The sequence below is a fragment of the Malurus melanocephalus genome, unplaced genomic scaffold, assembly GCF_030028575.1.
Source record: "Malurus melanocephalus ecotype Western Australia unplaced genomic scaffold, MMel_1.1 scaffold_85, whole genome shotgun sequence".
Classification (NCBI taxonomy): domain Eukaryota; kingdom Metazoa; phylum Chordata; class Aves; order Passeriformes; family Maluridae; genus Malurus; species Malurus melanocephalus.
Window position 1 is genome coordinate 1,643,055 of NW_026623317.1, and position 19,329 is coordinate 1,662,383.

The window sequence follows — 19,329 nt, forward strand, 5'->3', positions numbered from 1 at the left end:
GTGTATTTTGAACAGGGACATTTTCTTTTATACAGGKTTTGTTCTGTTCTCCTGTGACTGACTAAGTTCAGAGAACTACCAGAATTTCTGGCTGATCCTTAAGCCAAAGTACTTAAAACACCTATAGAAGAGAAATGAGAACGATGAGTAACTATAATTTCCCACTTCAAATAATGGATACAGAGGTACAGAGTAGCTTACTATCAGAGGGCAGGAAACATTCTTTGCTGTCTTCTCTCTGAAAACTGGAAAATGAATCATTGAATTAGTTTTTATCCCCTCTCTCTTTATCTGGGACTCATGGATCCCTTTTCTCAGACATGGGAGGGCAGGAAACCATGGGTGAGTGGACACAGAAGGACACCACAGTCCTGCCACCCATCTCCCTTTGTCCTTGAGTGCCAGCACAGGGTTAAGGTTGTGTGTTCTGCTCTCAGCAGGGTGGGTTTCCTCAGGATCTACCCATGCCATTTCCAGGACTCCTTCCAGCATGGAGGAAGGTTCCCAGCTCAGACCTGCACAGCCAAGAGGCCTTTCTTTCCCTGATCTCCATCCTCACCTCCTCCACTTCCCACCCCTCAAAGGCATTTGCCAGTTTGATCATGGCAGAGTCAGGACTGGGCTGGGTGACAAAAGTCACTCCCTTTCCCAGCCAGCTCCCTCTTCCTTCTGGCTTTAATCCCGCTCAGATGGTGATGCCTGGCTCACCCCGTCCATCTCATCTGACATTCCTGCAGGAAGCTGTGCCCTCARTGAGGCCATGAACACAGATGGTGGTGATGACAGCTCCAGAACTCGGAGAAGGAAGACCACCCTGGCACAATGGGGTCGATGGGAACCGTCCCAGCTCTGCTGGAGAGGGGCTCATGTGGGAGAGAATATTTTATAATGGTATTTTACCCATTATTTGTGAAACTACACGGAATGCCAGAGTGGCAGATGTTATCCATTGTCGCAGCACAGAAGTAATATCAGAAGGAACATGGAAATCACTTCTTTTTCATTTGAGCACAATGTGGGATTACAAAAGAAGGGCTGCCCCAAGACACATGGGCTGCAGATCAGGTTTGGAAGGGCTCAGCATTACATGTGCTTCCCAAATGAAAGGTGTGGGATGTGCAACCCCAGTATCACACCACAGCAAGCTGCTGGGCATCAGGGAAGGTATAAACTATCGTGTGAGCACCCTTGCACTCTGTGTGAGCCCTCCTGGATAGTTATCTTAAAATCCTGAGGAAAATTACACCATTTACACTTAATTTGCCATGGAAGTTTTAGGTAAGTTCTATCATTTTGCACTCACTGTGGATTAGGGGCAGGCWGACACACAGTAACTGTGATGCAGCTGCTGCCCAGGTAGTCAATACAGCACAGCATGGTAATCATACATCTAAAATCTTAATCTAAAACTAAAAGGCCCCATGTAGGATATAAAAAACCTGTAGGTTCAATTTAACTGGTAATTAGTTGGCCTGGAACACAGWGGTAGTTWWAAAAAGGGTATATAAMKCATAGGATCATAGAATCATGGAAAAGCATGGGTTGGAAGGCACCTTAAAGTTCATCTCATTCCAACCCTGCTGYCRTGRRCAGGGACACCTTCCACCACGTGACAGCTGTTGTGATGCCTGCCATGTGTGGCAAAGAAAAAACCTGAAGGGTTCTAAAAGAAATCACATTTAAATTTAAATTAAATMATATTTAATCTTGAAATACCATCTTGATTAAGTCAAGGAAAGAGTTCTGAAACACTGAATTTGCTGTGAACATCATGACTTATTCCACTGTTGGGGTCAGGGGAATTGCAGGAAAAGCAACAAACACAGAAACACAAGCCCTGAGCCAGCCTTCCCCAAAGCAGTCACAGCACAAAAAAAAAGGAGAAATAATTCGCTGCTCCACCTCTCCTCGCTCTCCAGCAGGGAGAATGCAGCCTTTTAAGCACTGAAAGCCAGGAGCACACAGACTCATGTGGACACAAACACGCAGGAATGACCACTCACGTGAGCCTTCCTCTGCTGCCTTGACCAGGCTGGACTTTCTGGGCTCGTTGGGGTCGCTGTTGCTGTCCTGGCTGGACACGCTGAGGGAGGCAGCATCCAGGCTGTTGCGCTCGCCGTCGTAGCTCTGGTTGGGAGAGAAATGGGGCTGTTCCCATGTTYCTTCATCAACAGCATGAGCAGAAAGCCCTGCAGTCCCCCAGGTACCCTTTTGATCAGTATAGCTCAAATAAATGTGGGTCATATTGTACTGGTGGTCATCCACTGACTTCATTGGTGACCTTCACAGGCTGTTTTGGATGTGTTATAATAAAATAAAATATAATAGACCTAGGAGTCTTGTGAGATGTGATATTTTCTGTTCTACCGGCCTGAGCAGTAGCAAACTCAGATCAATGGAACAGTATCAGAACTCATAGAATCATAGAAGGGACCTTAAAGGTMATCTTGTTCCAAAACCYCAGAGGCAGGGACACTTTCCGCTATCCCGGGTTGCTCCAAGTCCTGTCCAGCTTGGGCTTGAACACTTCCAGGGATCCAGGGGCAGYCACAGCTTCTCTGGGTAATCTCTTTCMGTATTTCACCACCCTCACAGRGAAGAATTTTTTTCYTAMTATCAAATCTAAACCTACTCTCTTTCAATCTGAACCCATTCCCTCTTGTYCTCTCACWCCAGGCTCTGGTAAATAGTCTCCTTTCTTTTTTCCTGTCATCTCCTTTCAGGTCACAATGAGGTCACCCCAAAGCTGCCTCTTTTGCAGGCTGAACAATCCCAGCAGAGCTGCTCCATCTCTCTGATCATCTCCTGGTGCCTCCTCTGGCCTGGCTGCAGCAGCTCCAGGTCCCTGTGCTGTTGTTGCCCAGGGCTGGGGCAGCTCTGCAGGTGGGGTCTCACCTGAGCGGGGCAGAGGGGSACAATCCCCCCCTCCCCTGCTGCCCACGCTGGGGCTCAGCCCAGGGCTCGGGGGGTTCAGGGGCAGGTTCTGTTCTCACCCCCAGCATCCCCAGGCTCTTCATTCAGGGCTGCTCATTAGGTAGAGGTCAAAAATCCTAAGAGGCAGAGGCACTGCAAAGCTGAGTGAGGTGAAACACCAATTGTGTTTGAAGAGTTACTGACAAWGCATTTGGTGTCACTGTCTAATGAACGTGAGGCCCTTACCACACAGCCAAATAATTAAGAAAAATTAGGAGTGATTAGTTTTCTCTTGTTATGAATTGATATAAGCAACAGGGCAAGAGTTTCCACAAGCCTTCTTAGCACTGTGTGCTGCAGTTTTGTGAAGCAGCACATCCGTGGTGCAACTCCTCGTACACCCACCCTGCTGAATCCAGGATGATTGTGATCATTTTTGTGGTAACTGTCAATTAAAATGTCACTGTGCTCTGCAAAGTGGACTCCTTAAATAAAATGAACTTACAATCAGCTGCTTTATTATGTCTCCCTGTATGGAAGTAAGAGCAGTCTATTAATCTTGTTTGCTAATTTTAATTAGAGCATGTACCTCGAATTCCAATTAGCTACACTGGGCYGATAAGCAGTAGAGAGTGTGCAAGTAGAAAGGACATTTCACTAAAAAACATTTGGTACTTTGAGTGGTAGCAAAGAGAGCTGGGTTTTTGTGTCTGGCAGTGGTGGAAGAGGGATCTGAAAAGAAAAAGCCATCAGTGCAAGTGAAGATGGAGTCAAAGCACCCAATATTCTGTTGAGGACTTTGACTAGCAGGACCCATTACTGAGCTGCTTTGTGGGCACAGCAAGGGCAGCAGCAGGGAAACGTACTCTGCTGTGTATCAGCAAGGTAGTGAACTCTCATCTGAAGAGTTCCACTTACACTCCTCGATTTTTCAGTTGAAATTGCAAATTACAGAGCTAATGATAATGGGCTGAGAGTGGCCTTACTTTCAGCTCTCGTCTGAAAATCAGAAATTCATTTTGGATAAGCCAAAAGCCCTCTGAGTCCCTAATGAGCTGCCTTGGACTTCAACCAGCTTTTAATAATTTTACTTTTATGAGTAGCATGGAATCTGCTTTGAGCCATAACCGTACCTGCTCATAGAGTGTGCGCTCTATCTTTTTGTCCTCTTTCTTCTTAGAGAGCCAGCGCTCACACAGGAAAACAAACGACTCATCTGTGGTCTCATCCAGGATCTCCACCTTGTCCAGGAACCAGTCAGGACTGATCATGCTGTTGTCGTGACGAATCTTGATCTTGTACAAAATGCCAAGGTCCACAGCCTGTATGGTGAACAGGTCCTCCTGCAGGGGTGTTCAAGGGCGGTTGATTCTGTTAACAAACTCAACAAATAATCTGCTGGGGAAAAAAGCAAAAACGGGAGACTGCGGAGCACATATGTTTAAATTCCACATTGCAGGGTGGTGTTTGGCTAAAAGCTTTGCAGAAGTCTAYAGAGGCCTATCTGTAAGCTAAAACTGTTCTTGAGGGAAGTGATTTAAAGCCTGCTTTGCTAGGAAGGGAGGTGCAAAACCCACCACTTTTACAACCAATTAGAATATTGAAATACTTAGTTTAAGCACAATTCCTTTAGTTTAAGTACAACTCCTTTTCTAATCTAAGTTAGATTTGCATGAACAATCCACATAAGACCAGCCTTGCCACCATTACACCCAAATGACTCATRGGATGACCACAGGGCATCACTTTTGGGGCTATTCTCTCAAATACCGTATTTTAAGTCCCATCAATRTACCAGGTTTTGAGGTGAATTCCAGCAGATACTGTGCTCATGCAAATCAGTTGCACAGGGAATCTGGGGGAATCTGCAGCCCTCAGCTCGAGCCAGTTTACATGGACCAAGCTCATAATTTGTCCATCAGTGACAGCACAGGAACATCTGCCTGTTTGCTGCAGCGTCCATCAGTGGTAATACCCAGCTGACAATCCATACAAAGCATTTTAAGAGGTAATGAATGTGGTAAACTGAATCAATCAATTCATYCCTCATAGGGAAACTCAGCCTGTAAGGACAGTCATTGACTGGAGAGGTTAAAGACTGAGAAATGGAATGCGTCATTAACCCTTGGCGCTTTTACCTGTCCTCTTTCAAACTTGTTGAAGTTTGTTTCRGATTTACTGAGTTTTCTCTCTCCCATATCCCCCTGATCTCCGTAGATATTTAGGAAAACATTGGCATCTGTCCCAGCACCATAGATATCCCCAGTGAACACGCTGATCTTGTACGTGTGAACTGCAGAAAGAAACAGAGATGATTTCTGGTCAGATGAAATATTAAGATCCATATTAGATACTGAATTTACCTAAGAAAATGCCCCCCAGGTTTTCTGCTCATTGCTCATAGAGTTTTTAAATCCCACATGGTTTTTCCTTTCAGGTTTCTGATCCAAAGAGTGGAGAATCCCTGAGCTGACATTTTCTGACTTTCCTTTTCTCCATCTAATCAATGCTTGTGTGTTTCTTTGATAGCACAGCTCACGGTCAAAAATGCAAACAATCATCATGGTCGTTCCTGGGTGGGAAGTCAATAGAGGTGGGGGAGCTCGGCACATTTCCACACAAATCTGAGAACAAGTCATTCAGTGCTGTGAATCCTTAATACTCCATCTTCCATGAACAAAGACTGGGAATTCAGATGTGCAATTACTACAGGAGTTAATGGCATGTATCTCTATAAATTCCCCAAACAGACAGAGAACAGGTTTCCTGGTCCTTTTGCTGAGAGAGTATTTAATTAAGGAAGTGTTGGAGCTGTGCTGTTTAAGTACCCTTTCTCTTCAGCTWGCTCAGTGACGAGACAATAAAACCTCATCAAGCCTTTAGTAATGTGCTTTACTAAACCTGTTAAATACTCTTCTTTTTATTTTGCTACTTTTCTCCCAATTATATGGGGAAAACAGTTACTGAGAGCATCCTCTCCAGGAAAACAGTGAGGGACTGTACAAGTCCCTGATTACCCTGGTGGCATATGAGCCATGGAGAATGCCTCCCTGCAAATCCCAGGGCAATGCAAATGAGCAAGAGGCACAAAGTCTTAGTTAGGATTCCRTGTACGTTAACAGCGTTGAAGAAAATTGCCATGTTGTCTTTTTCTTCTTTCWCGGTAAAACAGACCCTATTCTGCTTTGTCATCCATGAATGATCTCCATTGATTTCTCTGAGACATGGATCAGAGTCATCACCAGACTAGGTGCAGTGCTGGATTTTCTGGTTTGCCTCTTCACATATGTCCTACAGAGTTAATACTCTATATTTGAGAGGCAACTGCTACATTAATAATGAAGRAAGCAAATAATATTGTCTAATTAGTTAGTGCATCCCTCTCTGGCCTTTGCTAGCTGGTTCTGGAGACCTCAAATGCGACCTTTTAAAAAAAAAAAAAGATGATCCTCAGGATACCATGAGCTGATTYTCCATCACTGTCATTTACTCTGTGTCACTGCCCAAGACCTATGAGAATCCACAGACATGAAGAAGACGTAATTCTTATCCCACATATTTTATATCTAAAGAAGTTCCCAAACTGAGCCCCAGCTCCAGGACAGAGGAAATCTTCAGTTATCTTAAAGTTYGACTCCGTAGATTGTAAAACTTGTTGTAAGGCTTTGATTTTGAGAGAAAAAGTGAGTCACCCAGGTTAATTAACAAATGGTTACTGACCCAAGGTAAAGCGACAGAAATTAACAAGCTAAGGAAAATGTCATGCAGGCATCTAGAAGTCATAGAACCATTGAATCATCAATTTGTTTGTGTTGGAAGAGACCTTTAAAGGCCACCTCGTCCAGCCCTCTTGCCATGGTCAGCGGCACCTTCCCCACACCAGGTTTGTCAGAGTCCACCCCAACCTCAGCTTCAAAGTTTCCAGGAATGAGGCATCCACGGCCTCTCTGGGCAGCCCTTACCAGTGTTTTACCACTTTGTAATTGATATTAAAATTATCTTTGTCTCTGCAGGAAATTTCCCGTGAGCTACCATGTAACTCCTAACAGGAGGAAGGAGGACAGTAATCTTCATTCCAGCAAGGCACCACTTCCCTTGGCGATGGAAGACAATCCCTATTAATTCCACCCTGACAATGTTCTACCATAAAAGTGCAAATCAGACTCTGAAGGAAAAGAAACAGARAGAAAACTCTTATTTTCTATGTGGAATCATCTTGTTACCAGATGCAAGAGTCGAGAATGAAAATGGCAGCTGAATTAGTTTTGCTCTGCTCAGGATGAGGAAGTTCATGACCACTCTCAAGGACATAATGAGCTCTGGGTGCAAAAAGGGGATTCTTTTCTAGAGGAAAAAGAGGTACAGATAGCTGGGCATACAAAGAAGYGATGATCTAGGGATGARATTTCAGTTCTTGTTCACTTGCTGMAGCTTCCAGTAAGACCAAASACACAAAGTCACCACTTYATAGGACGGGCTCAGAACTGAATAAGAATCCTTTCTCCTCTTGAGAGGCACTTTAATGAGGTGAAGGTGGCTGTAATGACTCAGACCTAAAGGTTATGCATTTGGACCTGAAGGGCAGCTGGGCAAAACAACTGTGGGAGGAAAGAGGAGTGTTAATTAGACTCATAGGATAGGAAAGGAAGGGGCAGAGCGCACAGGAGGGGAAGATGAGCAACTGAGGGAGGGTGTTAACACAACCTGCAAGACAAGATGTGAGAATTTTGTCAGCCATCAGAGGAGATATGCAAACAATGAGTATGGAAGGGTGTCTGTGAAAGACCCACAGGAAAATAATGATGTTATTGCACAGAAATGCTCCAGGAGMAAGAGAGGCCAGAGAACAGGAAAGAAAAGTGAACAGTTACACCATCATTGCACTGAACCACACATCCAAATGTTTCATTCCAAAAAATCAGGCAMACCATCCCCACCTACCCCTAGGATTATTTTACCTTCTAAAGGGTCTTCAACTTCTTCTGCTATCTGCTTGAGTGTCCCATCCTTCAAGAGCTTTTCGGTAAAAACGTCGGATGGCACCAGTTCTCTGAGAGTCTCACCATCGTCCTCAGACTTTGCAAGCCATCTATCACATGGAAATGTAACAGTTTCYGAGCCCTGGAGTAAATATGACAGAGACAATCTCTTCAGAACAACAGGGACACAYGTGAGCATTTTCCCTTTGAAAACACCCTGACATGCGGCAAAGATTCTCAACGCATGTATGTGTGCATCTGCATGTTGAGGCAGACCTAAAATAGYACATGGAAATGTATTTCCTCCAGAAAGAGGACATCTGAGGACTCTCAGAAGCAGCACTGAACAGGCAGCAGAAAACAGGATTCCCAGTGGGTGTGTGAGAGTGGTTGTATGATCTGGTAGATCTCTGCCCTTCCCAGTATTAAAGCTTGTAAATTCYTAATCAGGACTGCACCCTTCCTGCTTTGCTGAGTGTCTGCAATTCCTCTTCAGCCCTTATTTAAGCAGCATTTTCTTTGAAGTCAGTGGGGCTTTTATTTTTTTTTTCTTTTTCTGAGCTCAATACTTCATGATTTCGCCCTATAATTCTGTGACTCAAGCTGGGTTCCAGGCAAGTCCCATACATGCAATAAGAGGAGAAAAAYACTGATTCAATTTTTGATCTTTTGTTTTGACTTCACTTTGGKAGAAACAAATATGATTTATATCATCAAACAGACAAAAACAATAGAACATGTGTTTTCCACTTGGTAAACAAAATTAATCCCAGACTACTCATTAAGAGCAGACTCCCATAAGGCCTCCAAGATGGTAAGATGCAGGAGGCTTTCTGAGTGCTGRGCACCCCAGGCTATGACTCCATAAAGAGATGGGGCATGAGCCATCATGCAAGATACAGAGGCCACAAGTCTGAACAGAAGGAGAAAATAATAAAAAAAAAAAAGTAGTTAGTTTTAATCTCACAGTAAATAAATACAGAAAAAAAAATTGGCCCTTTCTTTACTGACATGCTCATCATTTATCTCTCACACAGCACAGGGGCTTCCTGCTCTTTCCAGAGCACTCTGCCACTACTTTTATAGAGGACATATCAATGGGTGCTAACAGAACCTCAGAGTGGTTTGGATTGAAAGGGACCTTAGAGCTCATTTATTCCACCCCTGCCATGGTCAGGGACCCCTTCCACTGTCCCAGGCTGCTCCCAGCCCCAATGTCCAGCCTGGCTTTGGACACTGCCAGGGATCCAGGAGCAGCCACAGCTGCTCTGGGCACCCTGTGCCAGGGCCTCCCCACCCTCCCAGMYAGCAATTCCTTCCCAATATCCCATCCATCCCTGCCCTCTGGCACTGCCAAGCCATTCCCTGTGTCCTGTCCCTACAGCCCTTGTCCCCAGTCCCTGTCCAGCTCTCTTGTAGACACCCTTTATGAATAATTTCCACCTTAATTACTCTGTCATGATTATTTATCAAGCCAATACAGGGTTCTTTCTTGACTACACCCACTATTTCAATACTAAAATCTTAATATATGGCAAGGGAAATGAATAGATCTCACTGTAGCAATGTTTAACTGTGCTGTCCCTGTGTTCCATGGCGTTGTAGTGCCTGGAGCTGCAGATCCTGTCCCATCACTGGGACCCCAGGAGCAGGTGTGCACCCCGATCACAGCGAACGTGGGATGGACAGGAGTCACCCCACAAAAAGCCCAGAGCTGGTCTGCGGGAGSAGAACCCCTCCCAGGCGCTGGTGTGACTGCTTTGAGCCCGCAGCACAATCRCATTTGAGTACACACGGCCCAGTTTTGCTGCTGTTAATAAAACACCACTTCTCCCCCTCTCCGCTGCTCCAGCAGCGCCGCTGTTTAACCCCAGACAGAGATGTTTAACTCCACGAGGAGCTTTGAGGCGCGGCACGCAAAACGGTGTCAAAGGAAACCGCCAGCACTTCAGGTGATTCCACAATCTTTTTCCTTTCGAGTGTTATTTGTGCTCCAGAAGCAGCACACAGCACCGAATAAGCGGGCACAGCTCCCGGCTCCTCAATCGTGCAGTGACCGCTTAACCTGCGCTATCTCTGTGCGCACCGAGCCGACCCACAGCGCTTATCTGCACACCTCAGGCTGGCAGGAGAGGGCTTTCCAGAGCGGTGCTTCGGGGATGAAACTCTCTCCTCCTGATAGAGATCCCACTTCAGGCACATCTCTCGCCGAGCACTCGCTCTGCCGGCTGTGATGCGAGCAGTGTTTATCTGGTAACAGAGAGTCTGGGGACTGCTCAGTGGGGCATGATGTGCACGAGTTAATTGTGCCATTATTGATAATCGCCGTGCCATTGCCACCGTCTTTTTTTTTTTTTTTTTTTTTTTTTTTTTTTTTTTTTTATTGGGGTTTCCCCGTTAGTGGTTTTATTAATATTTAAGTGGCGTAAAGTGCGCTGGTTTATGTTACCCGCAGAAAAATCTTCTTGCAGCCCTGAAGAGAATGTGTTTTGTTAGAGTCTGAGTCTGACCCTAAGCTAGTATGATAGTGTGCTGAAAGTCAGTGCTTTTCCCTTCTCCAAGTTGCAACAAATGAAATATAATTATCAACTATAATTGGTGYGCCAAGACAGTTTTTTCAGTGTGCAACAGCCCTGGTTTCCTACCCAAGTGCTTTCAATTTAATCTGAAAAGTTACTGACCTCATTTTTCTTTTGCAGCACTACAGATACATCTAGACACATCTTAGCAGTCTAATCAGGTAGCACAGCTTTTAGAAGCGCTGGCAGCATATTGCTATCCTGTGGCAGGTCATAATATCCTGCGGCTGATCAGCGGCATCATGCAGTGCTCCGCTTTCTTCTTTTTTTTTTTCCTATGCCATAATCAAAAGATCAGCAGAATTGTAAATCTCTCCATTCCCAAGTTGTTCAGGGCTTTCCTCCCTTCCTCCACCTTCAGGTTCCTCAYCAGCTGCCCTTCAGAGCTGCTGCAGTGACTGAGGAGGGGGTGCAGCCCCGAGACCCTCTCTGGGCAAGAGGATGGAGCTCACAGGCAGTTCCCAAAGTGCTCAGTTTAAGGCCAGTGGAAAGAGGCAACCCAGGAATCTCTTCTCCCTTGGTTTCCACACCTTTGGGCATCCCCCTCTTCATCTTCCCCAGCCTGTGGCTCATCACAGTACCTCAGAAAACAATGTAAATCTATTAATTAACCTAACGAAGCTGTACGAGGTGAGGGTTAGGTAATGCACTGAGGGTCCGATAATGTCACACTGGCAAAAAGGTGATCATGAGGAACAGACTGAGGGGATTGGTTTGAGAAGAAGCCTGTTCAGGAGGATGGAAAAGGGAGAGCAGGGGGGATCTTGTGGCTCTGCACAACTCCCTGACAGGAGGGGACAGCCGGGGGGGTCGGGCTCTGCTCCAGGGAACAGGGACAGGAGGAGAGGGAACGGCTTCAAGGTGTACCAGGGAAGATTCAGATCGGATATTGGGAACAATTTCCTCATGAATAGGGTTGTCCAAACCCGGCACAGCTGCTCAAGACAGTGTTGGAGTCCCCATCCTTGCAAGCATTTAAAAGCCGTGTGGATGTGGCTCTTGGGGACAGGGGTCAGTGGTGGCCTGGGCAGTGCTGGGGGAATGGYTGGACTCCATGGTCTTGGAGYTCYTTTTCAACCTAAAYAATTCCATGATTCTGTGATAAGGAAGGAAGGAAGACCTGTGTGCTGATTGTGTAGCAAAGAGAATAAAACATATCCTGTAAATTGAGAAGGAAGAAGCAAGATGAGGAGCAGGTTCACCATGACTGAGCAAGCTGTGATTTAGAACTTGGTGTTAGAAGTCACTTGAGGAGAGGGCAGACCTGAGGGGAGATAAAAGCTGACATCTCTTTGGAATAAGGGGAAAGAGTTCAGGTTTTCCCCAGTACAGCCGCTGCTCCAGCTCTGGACTGGYCCTGATGGGGTGATTTCCTTTTGGATTTTCCCACAGCCAGATTCATCCTTGTTCCTAYATCCAGCATCTCAAAGCAGGGTTGGGGAACCATTTCTTATGTGTACAAGGTCAAGGTGACCATTCTGACTGTACTGCCTTAACCCTCATCACATGAGCAGCAAAAAATCCTTCCATTTAACTTGATTTTTTAAAAATCATTCAGGGTCTTGCACTGACAGGCATTTTTCTAGTCTTAATTGTACTGCATTTGTACTTAATTGTACTTGCATTTATTTTTCCAGAATTAGGGGGCTGATGAAATTGTTTATTGTCTGTGTTTAGCAACGATAATTTCTATTTTAAAATGGTACACCCACTTTCCACTTCCTTCCCTGAGGTCCCTCAAAACACAACTACACGATGTTTTAAACAGCAATGATTGCAGAGCCTCATCATCAACACTTTGAAGAACAAAACATGACAACACATGTTTGCTGTCCCCAGATCCCCAGGCTCCAGCGAGCTCACTGAGCGAGTGCTGCTCTTTGGGGAGCTGTTTTTCACAGCTGATCACATTTTGTGTCCAGAAAATGCAGTCTGGGAAGTGGAAGTGGCTGCTCGTGGGGACGTGCTGGGATTCACAGCCTACCTTCCCGTTTGGTAGCAGCCTCCGAATCTTCACACGGTTCAAGTGCCACCCCGAGTTCACCCCGGCACYGTTGTGCCCTATGCGAATCTTCTCGATAATGTCACCAACATCCTCCAGCTGCCGAAAAACAAACAAACAGGCAGAAAAAAACAACCCCGAATTACCCCCAAACCAAGCCAAATGAAACCAAACGAAACCAAACGAAACAAAACCAAACCAAACCAAAGCAAACCAACAGAAAACAAAAAAAAAAAATTAAAAAAGGGAAATATGGCATGAACAACTGGTGACTTTTGAGACACCACTTCTTTAGCTTATTTCTTATTTTTCCAGGTTTGCTGTTTGAATTCCCAGGGGAGAAAATATTAGTGATGATGTCAATGGTGGAATAATAAAATAAAATCCTAGAATGGTTTTGGGTCAAAGGGGCCAGAAAGATGGTCCAGTTTCACCCCCTGCCATGGGCAGGGATACCTTCCACTATTCCAGTGGGGCTACAAGCCTCGTCCAGCCTGGCTTTGGACACTGCCAGGGATCCAGGGGCAGCCACAGCTGCTCTGGGCACCCTGTGCCAGGGCCTCCCCACCCTCCCAGMCAGCAATTCCTTCCCAATATCCCATCCATCCCTGCCCTCTGGCACTGCCAAGCCATTCCCTGTGTCCTGTCCCTGCAGCCCTTGTCCCCAGTCCCTGTGCAGCTCTCCTGGAGYCCMTTTAGGCCCCAAAAGGGGCTCTGAGCTCTCCCTGGAGCCTTCTCTTGTCCAGGTGAGCACCCCCAGCTCYCCCAGCCTGGCTCCAGAGCAGAGGGGCTCCAGCCCTGGCAGCATCTCCGTGGCCTCCTCTGGAGTTAGACCCTAATTTACATTATAACTGTAAGTTTTCCCTGTATGCCAAAATGGATAGAACATTGCTCTGCACAAATTGCCCACCATATGAGAYAGGTCTGGTTGTACAGAAGTAATCCTGCATCTTACACTTCTCTGCATGAACAGGAATGACGGCAATTGTTTGGAAATTTCTCCTGTACTCAGCACTGGTGAGGCAACACATGGAGTGCTGTGTCCAGTTCTGGATCCCTCAGTTCAAGAGGGACATTGAGGGGCTGGAGCGTGTCCAGGGMWGGGAACGGAGCTGGGGAAGGGTCTGGAGCCCCAGGAGCGGCTGAGGGAGCTGGGAAAGGGGCTCAGCCTGGAGCAAAGGAGGCTCCGGGGGGACCTKGTGGCTCTGCACAACTCCCTGACAGGAGGGGGCAGCCGGGGGGGTCGGGCTCTGCTCCAGGGAACAGGGACAGGAGGAGAGGGCAGAGTCTAAAGCTGCCCCACAGGAGGTTTAGTTTGTACATTAGGATGGAATTCTTCACAGAAAGGATGATTAGACATTGAAATGGGCTGCCCAGATAGATGGTGCAGTCACTGTCCCTGGAGGTGTCCAAGGAGTGAGTGGACGTGGCACTCAGTGCTCTGTCTGGTGACAAGGTGGGGATGGGGCACAGGCTGGACTCGATGACTTCAGAAGTATTTTCCAACCTAATTGGTYCTGTGATTCCATGAAATTGTAAGGCAGCTGCATCTTAAATTGATCTTTTTATATCCCTTTCCTTTTTAAACACTTGTGTGCACTCTCTTAAYACTGGAAGAACAGCTTTGAGGCCAAAGCACTGTCCAAAAAGCATGGCAGTTTTATGTTATCTCTCCTGTTCTGCCACAGAGAAAGATTTGGAGAAAGTCAACAGGAGGGTGCCACAGGCCCATCTCTGGGCATAAAGCAGACAGAGGAATACACTGTTATAAAATCACCTTAGGCCACCATCTTATGAAATTGCTACTGGGTTTTTAATGCCTCACTTTGTTATTTGAGTAATTTGTTGCTAGTTCATTACKTTTAATTCACTTCCCTTTCAGAGGCTTGGACAGGAAAATTGAAATTTTCCCCTAAATACCAGCTTTTGGTTATTGCAGAACAAACTTTTGTATGGCTGACCCTCAAAAACCCATGGCTGCTTCAAACTTCTGGGTGCAGAACACTGAGTTGTCCTCCTGTCCTTAGAGTCTTATTTTCTTGGAAAACAGGAGAAAATGGAACATATCACCAGAGACCAGTCCTGTCTCTCCCCATCTGACAGGAGTGCCCCTCACAAAGCAAAGACAGCAGGGATTTCAGGAGGATCCAGAGGTCAGTGAGGCTGCACTACACAAGGAATTCACRCTCTGAGCAAAATGGGTTTGACTCCATCAGCCCTGCCCTGGCTTCAGACAGCRAAAGATTCACTGCAAAATAATTAAACGGGCCGAGCTCATTCCTAAAACTCACACACATGCACACGAGTATACATTGGGGAAAAATTACTTTTCCTCTTTTGTCCTGTYCAAATACTCATCTTTCAATGAGACTTTTAATCAATACAGAGYAATAAAACGATGCTTGAGCAGTCAAGATCCGTGTTAAAGAAGAAGTGGGCTYTACCCTGCTGTAGGCATCTCCAGCAAATCATCACTTGGAAGCACAGCTAAGAGCAAGCTCCAATCTTTTGTGCCTCTTTTGCAAAATGCRAAATGATAGAGGCAGGTAAAACCACAAACAGACAACTCCCAGTTTGTGTTTCCCGGAWCCCCCAAATCGTTTTTAAGGTCTGCTGAACTCCAAAGTATGRCTCTACACAAACAGGTGAAAAAAAATTATATATTTTGCTTCATTCTCATCTCCTGCAGAAAAAGGAATAGGTGAAGTCAGAATGAAGTTTGGGGGCAGGTTAATATGATGTTATAAATCTGTAGAATACACTGYATTTTCTCTCACTTAATCTAAGAAAAGTACTGATGTTTCAGATTCCACCAAAGTTGAAATAAATCTTATGCAATAAAGACTTAACCAGAACACTCAGTTTAAGATTTATACCTGTGGATTAATGCAACCTCTATTATGAAAAATTGTGTGGAAACTCCTCCAAAGTAAGCCTTATTCTTTGTTTTAAAGGAATCACACTGGGGATTTATTTTATGATTCATGACATATCACCACAGTGTGGGCTGGAAGTATTTTAACTTATAAAAAAAATTGGTTTGAAATTTCCCCTCAATTACAAAAACAAACCAAATTAAAAACAGAGAGAAGATGTAAGATCCTTTGTGAAGTCAGTGTTGTTGTTGGAGCCAGGAAGGGAAGGAAGGGCATGAAGCAGCATCAACAGGATAAGCCAGAGCAAGTCTGCCTGTATTTTTTGCCTCTCACAAATTCTCAGCAGTAAGAATACACTAATAGGAGTTGCTTAATACTGTGGATGGAAATAAGCCCACTCTTTGATGTGCCCTGGTGTATTRTTTGCATACAAATACTTGTGCAAACACTTCAGGAAATACTCGGTCAGATCTTTCAAAAAGTTAGGCCCGGGTGTCCAAAAACCACATTGTCTACAGGAAAGTAATGGTTTCTCTGTCTGAGCATACAGAGGAAAGAGCATTATGCTTCTAAGTATTGCAAACTGCAGGAGAATCACAGAATATCCCGAGTTGGAGGGGACCCACCAGGATCATCCAGTGCAGCTCCTGTCCCTGACACCCCAAAAATCCCCCCTGTCCATCCCTAGCAGCGCTGTCCAAACGCTCCTGGAGCTCTGGGACCATTCCCTGGGGAGCCTGGGCAGTGCCAGCACCCTCTGGGGACAGAAAAACCTTTCCCTGACACCCAGCCTAACCCTCTGATTCAGTTTCATGCTCTCTCCTCAAGTCCTGCCTGTTCCTGAGAGTGAAGAGATCAATACCTGCCCCTCCTCTTCCCCTCTCGAGGMTGTTGAAGACCTCAATGAATTCCCTCCTCAGTCTCCTCCAGATGAACAGACCCTGTGCCCTCAGCTGCTCCTCACAGAGCTTCCCTTCCACACCCTCCACCATGCTCATGCCCCTCCCTTGGACACTCTCTAACATTTAATGTCTTTTTTATATTGTGGCACCCACAGCACCCTCAGCACTCGAGGTGAGGCTGCCCCAGCACAGAGTGACTCGGGTGGGTGAGAACAGAAAGGAGCAAAGCAGTGGGGACCCATCCTGGGCAACATTTCCACTCTCWCTGTCATTTTGGGAATGACCTCTGTCCCCTCCCAGGCCTGGAAACATCCTTGGAGCCAATGGAGGGGAGGAGGAAGGAAGGGCAGGGCTGACAGGACCTCACTCATTCAGTAAAAGGCGAACTGCATTTTGTGACCTCCCACATCTTTCCAACCTCACCTCAGGCATTAAAGCACTTTGTGTTGATTAAATAAATCCAATGGTTTCACAGCACAAGAACACAGAGGACTGAGGGAATCTATTCCTGACCATTCCATGCTCCCCAATGCTCCCCATGCCTCGTTCTTACCTCCACGATGAACTGATTCACCGAATTCCTCTCAAAATACATCCTTTGCTCTCTCTTGTTGAGGCACAGGGATTTTTGCTGAGTGCAAATCCCATCACTTCCATAAAGAACAATGAAGACATCTGCATCTGTGCCAGCTCCAAAAATGTCACTGGTGTACACTGTGATCTCGTAAGGAACAACTGGTTTAGGAAAGGGCAGAAAACAGAAACAAGCCAAAAGGAGTTAGTAGCCAGCAATAACAACACTCCTATGAAAATAATTAATGAGACAAAAATTAATTATAAACTTCAACAGTGAAAGAGGAGAGGGAGGGGTCACACACTTGTAGTCAGTGAAATTATCAAGCTCGCCAGTTCTATGARAATCCAAAGGAATTTCCTTCAATAAGGAAATCCCTTTCCTTTATTAGGCAAATTGACCTTGATATGTGTTTGTGTATTGAGATTTCAGGTTAATCATATGACGCTCAATAAACATGCCATCCAAAGTTACTGAAACAAGGTTTAGTTCAACAGCTCAAGAGCCAAARCAAAACATGAATTCACAAATTTTTGTGCTGTCAGGAAGATGGATGAAGGTAAGASAACTGGAGGCAGTGAAAAATATTCAACACAGTCTTATTGATAAAAATTCCTAATATTTCCATTAGTAAAAACATGASAGAAGTCCATCATCGGAAGTTGATAATTCCTCTGGTCTATTTTTTACTTGGCACCATCTCCTCTGAAACTGAGGCAAAAAGGTTAAATTACAGCCAAGCCCAATGGTAAATGCAGAACAGCAATGATCAAGACCATAAATACCCCCCCTATTGTATTCTTGTGTTTTCTCCAGAACATCCCATGACCCCAGAACCTGATTCCTCCTTTTGTTCTATTCTGTCTTCACAGCTTCTCGGTCCTGAGTCCTGCTGGATTATGACTCAGCCTTGCTCAGGAATAGGGCTGACCCAGGAATGTGGGAACAGAGGCTCTGTTTCTGGCTCTTCCACTATTTGCTAAGTATGTCCTCAGTTTTAAAGGTGAGAGGGTGTTTAGCTCAGGTGCCTGCTTGTCAGGCAGCTGTGTGCTTCTCCAGGTGTAATCACTAAAGTCAGTGCAGCCTGAAGAAACACTCAATGAGTAAAGGCATCTTCCTGGGGGTTGGCCAAATCTCTCCCCAAATCCAACCTCTGAATTGCCAAATAACCACGATGGCAACTCAGACACTCGACTGCCATGGTGCTCCATGTGCCAAACTCAAATCCTTTCTGAAACCAAAACACCAGGTGAGGCTTGGGCATCGCTGGACAGCTGCAGGGACTCAAGAGGACATGATTCCCAGTCCATGTCACTGCCCATAAGCACAGCTTTCAACACGAGGATTCTGCCTCCACCAGGATCTGCTCCTGGCCTTCCCACTCCCATACACCCCTAAACAACTTCCATCCTTTACCATCCCTCACCACAATCTTCTCAGCTTCTTGTCATTCTCACCCTCCTACTCTGCCACGTCTTCAGTTGGTTTTGCTCTTTACATCKCAGCAGTTTGTGCCGTGTTTCAGACGCAGCAGCTCTGCTAGGGTGAGGAGAAGGCTCCCAGCAGCATCTCTGTTACTGTTGGAGTAACTCTGATTATGCATATGAGAAACTAATCATTCATTAAAAGCTCAGGCTCTCTAAATACAGCTCTCAGGAGGACAGAGATGAAGAAGTTTTCTTCTGCAGAGAGTCAGCCTGGAGGCACTCAATATTCTTTCAGCCCAACCCAGTGAAATCTGCTCYGCTGTGCTGCAAGTAAACTGGAATAGCTTCTCCAGAATGAAAGAGGAGGGGTGAAAAAAAAGTCCYGGAGACCAAAAATCACAGCTATGCGTTATGAATTAAAATTATTCTCTCTGCTGAAGTCCGTAGCACTCAGTCTTGTTGCTTGAATATTAACATCAGCTTAGAACTGAATCAGCAAAGCGGCGCCCTAACAAGGTCACCGGCAGCACAACTTTCAGCTGTCAGACGCCCATTTCATTTACATGGCACTTTTAAATCTGTATCCCCACAGGGATGATTTTAATTGGACTGTGGATGACATGTTTTCATCGTGAAACAATTCTGGCACGAGTCATCATAAAACAAATGGAGCYGGTTTAGTTACCCCTGGCAAACTGAAACCCACAGGTTAATTGTTAGGAAACCAGAACGTGGAAAACAGCACAGTGGGGATGGTTCAAATGGTGAAAAAGCTTAAGCTGACAGCAGGGCCTGGTGCAAACTCTTTGCCAGAAAGCCTGGCTGTTTCCAAAGGCTGGATGTGGACTGCTGACAAAAATCAGATTAACACAAATTATGGRCTCAAAGGCACAGCATGCCAGAAACTCCTACACCATTAAAAAATCTAGAAGTATTAATAAATTATATAGTCAATATCTGCATGAAAATATATATTGACAGGGATAACATGGAAATAAAGGAATGAGAAGCACATACTGAGTCTCTGGGCTCTATCCACTGCTGTAAAAAGTATCACTGAATCTATCAAATGATTTA

The 19,329-nt window shown here is 45.5% G+C and overlaps 1 protein-coding gene across 1 annotated transcript in view; it reads right to left on the reverse strand.

The window, feature by feature from the left end:
- The window catches only part of LOXHD1 (lipoxygenase homology PLAT domains 1), a 148,504-nt gene that overhangs the window by 47,049 nt on the left and 82,126 nt on the right, over positions 1 to 19,329 (reverse strand). The window contains exons 26-31 of the mRNA XM_057367815.1: positions 16,805 to 16,986; positions 12,456 to 12,572; positions 7,872 to 8,034; positions 5,052 to 5,206; positions 4,047 to 4,256; positions 2,004 to 2,127 (exon numbers count right to left, since the gene is read on the reverse strand). Coding sequence (XP_057223798.1) covers positions 2,004 to 2,127; positions 4,047 to 4,256; positions 5,052 to 5,206; positions 7,872 to 8,034; positions 12,456 to 12,572; positions 16,805 to 16,986 — 951 coding nt within the window. The remainder of the gene's footprint in view (positions 1 to 2,003; positions 2,128 to 4,046; positions 4,257 to 5,051; positions 5,207 to 7,871; positions 8,035 to 12,455; positions 12,573 to 16,804; positions 16,987 to 19,329) is intronic.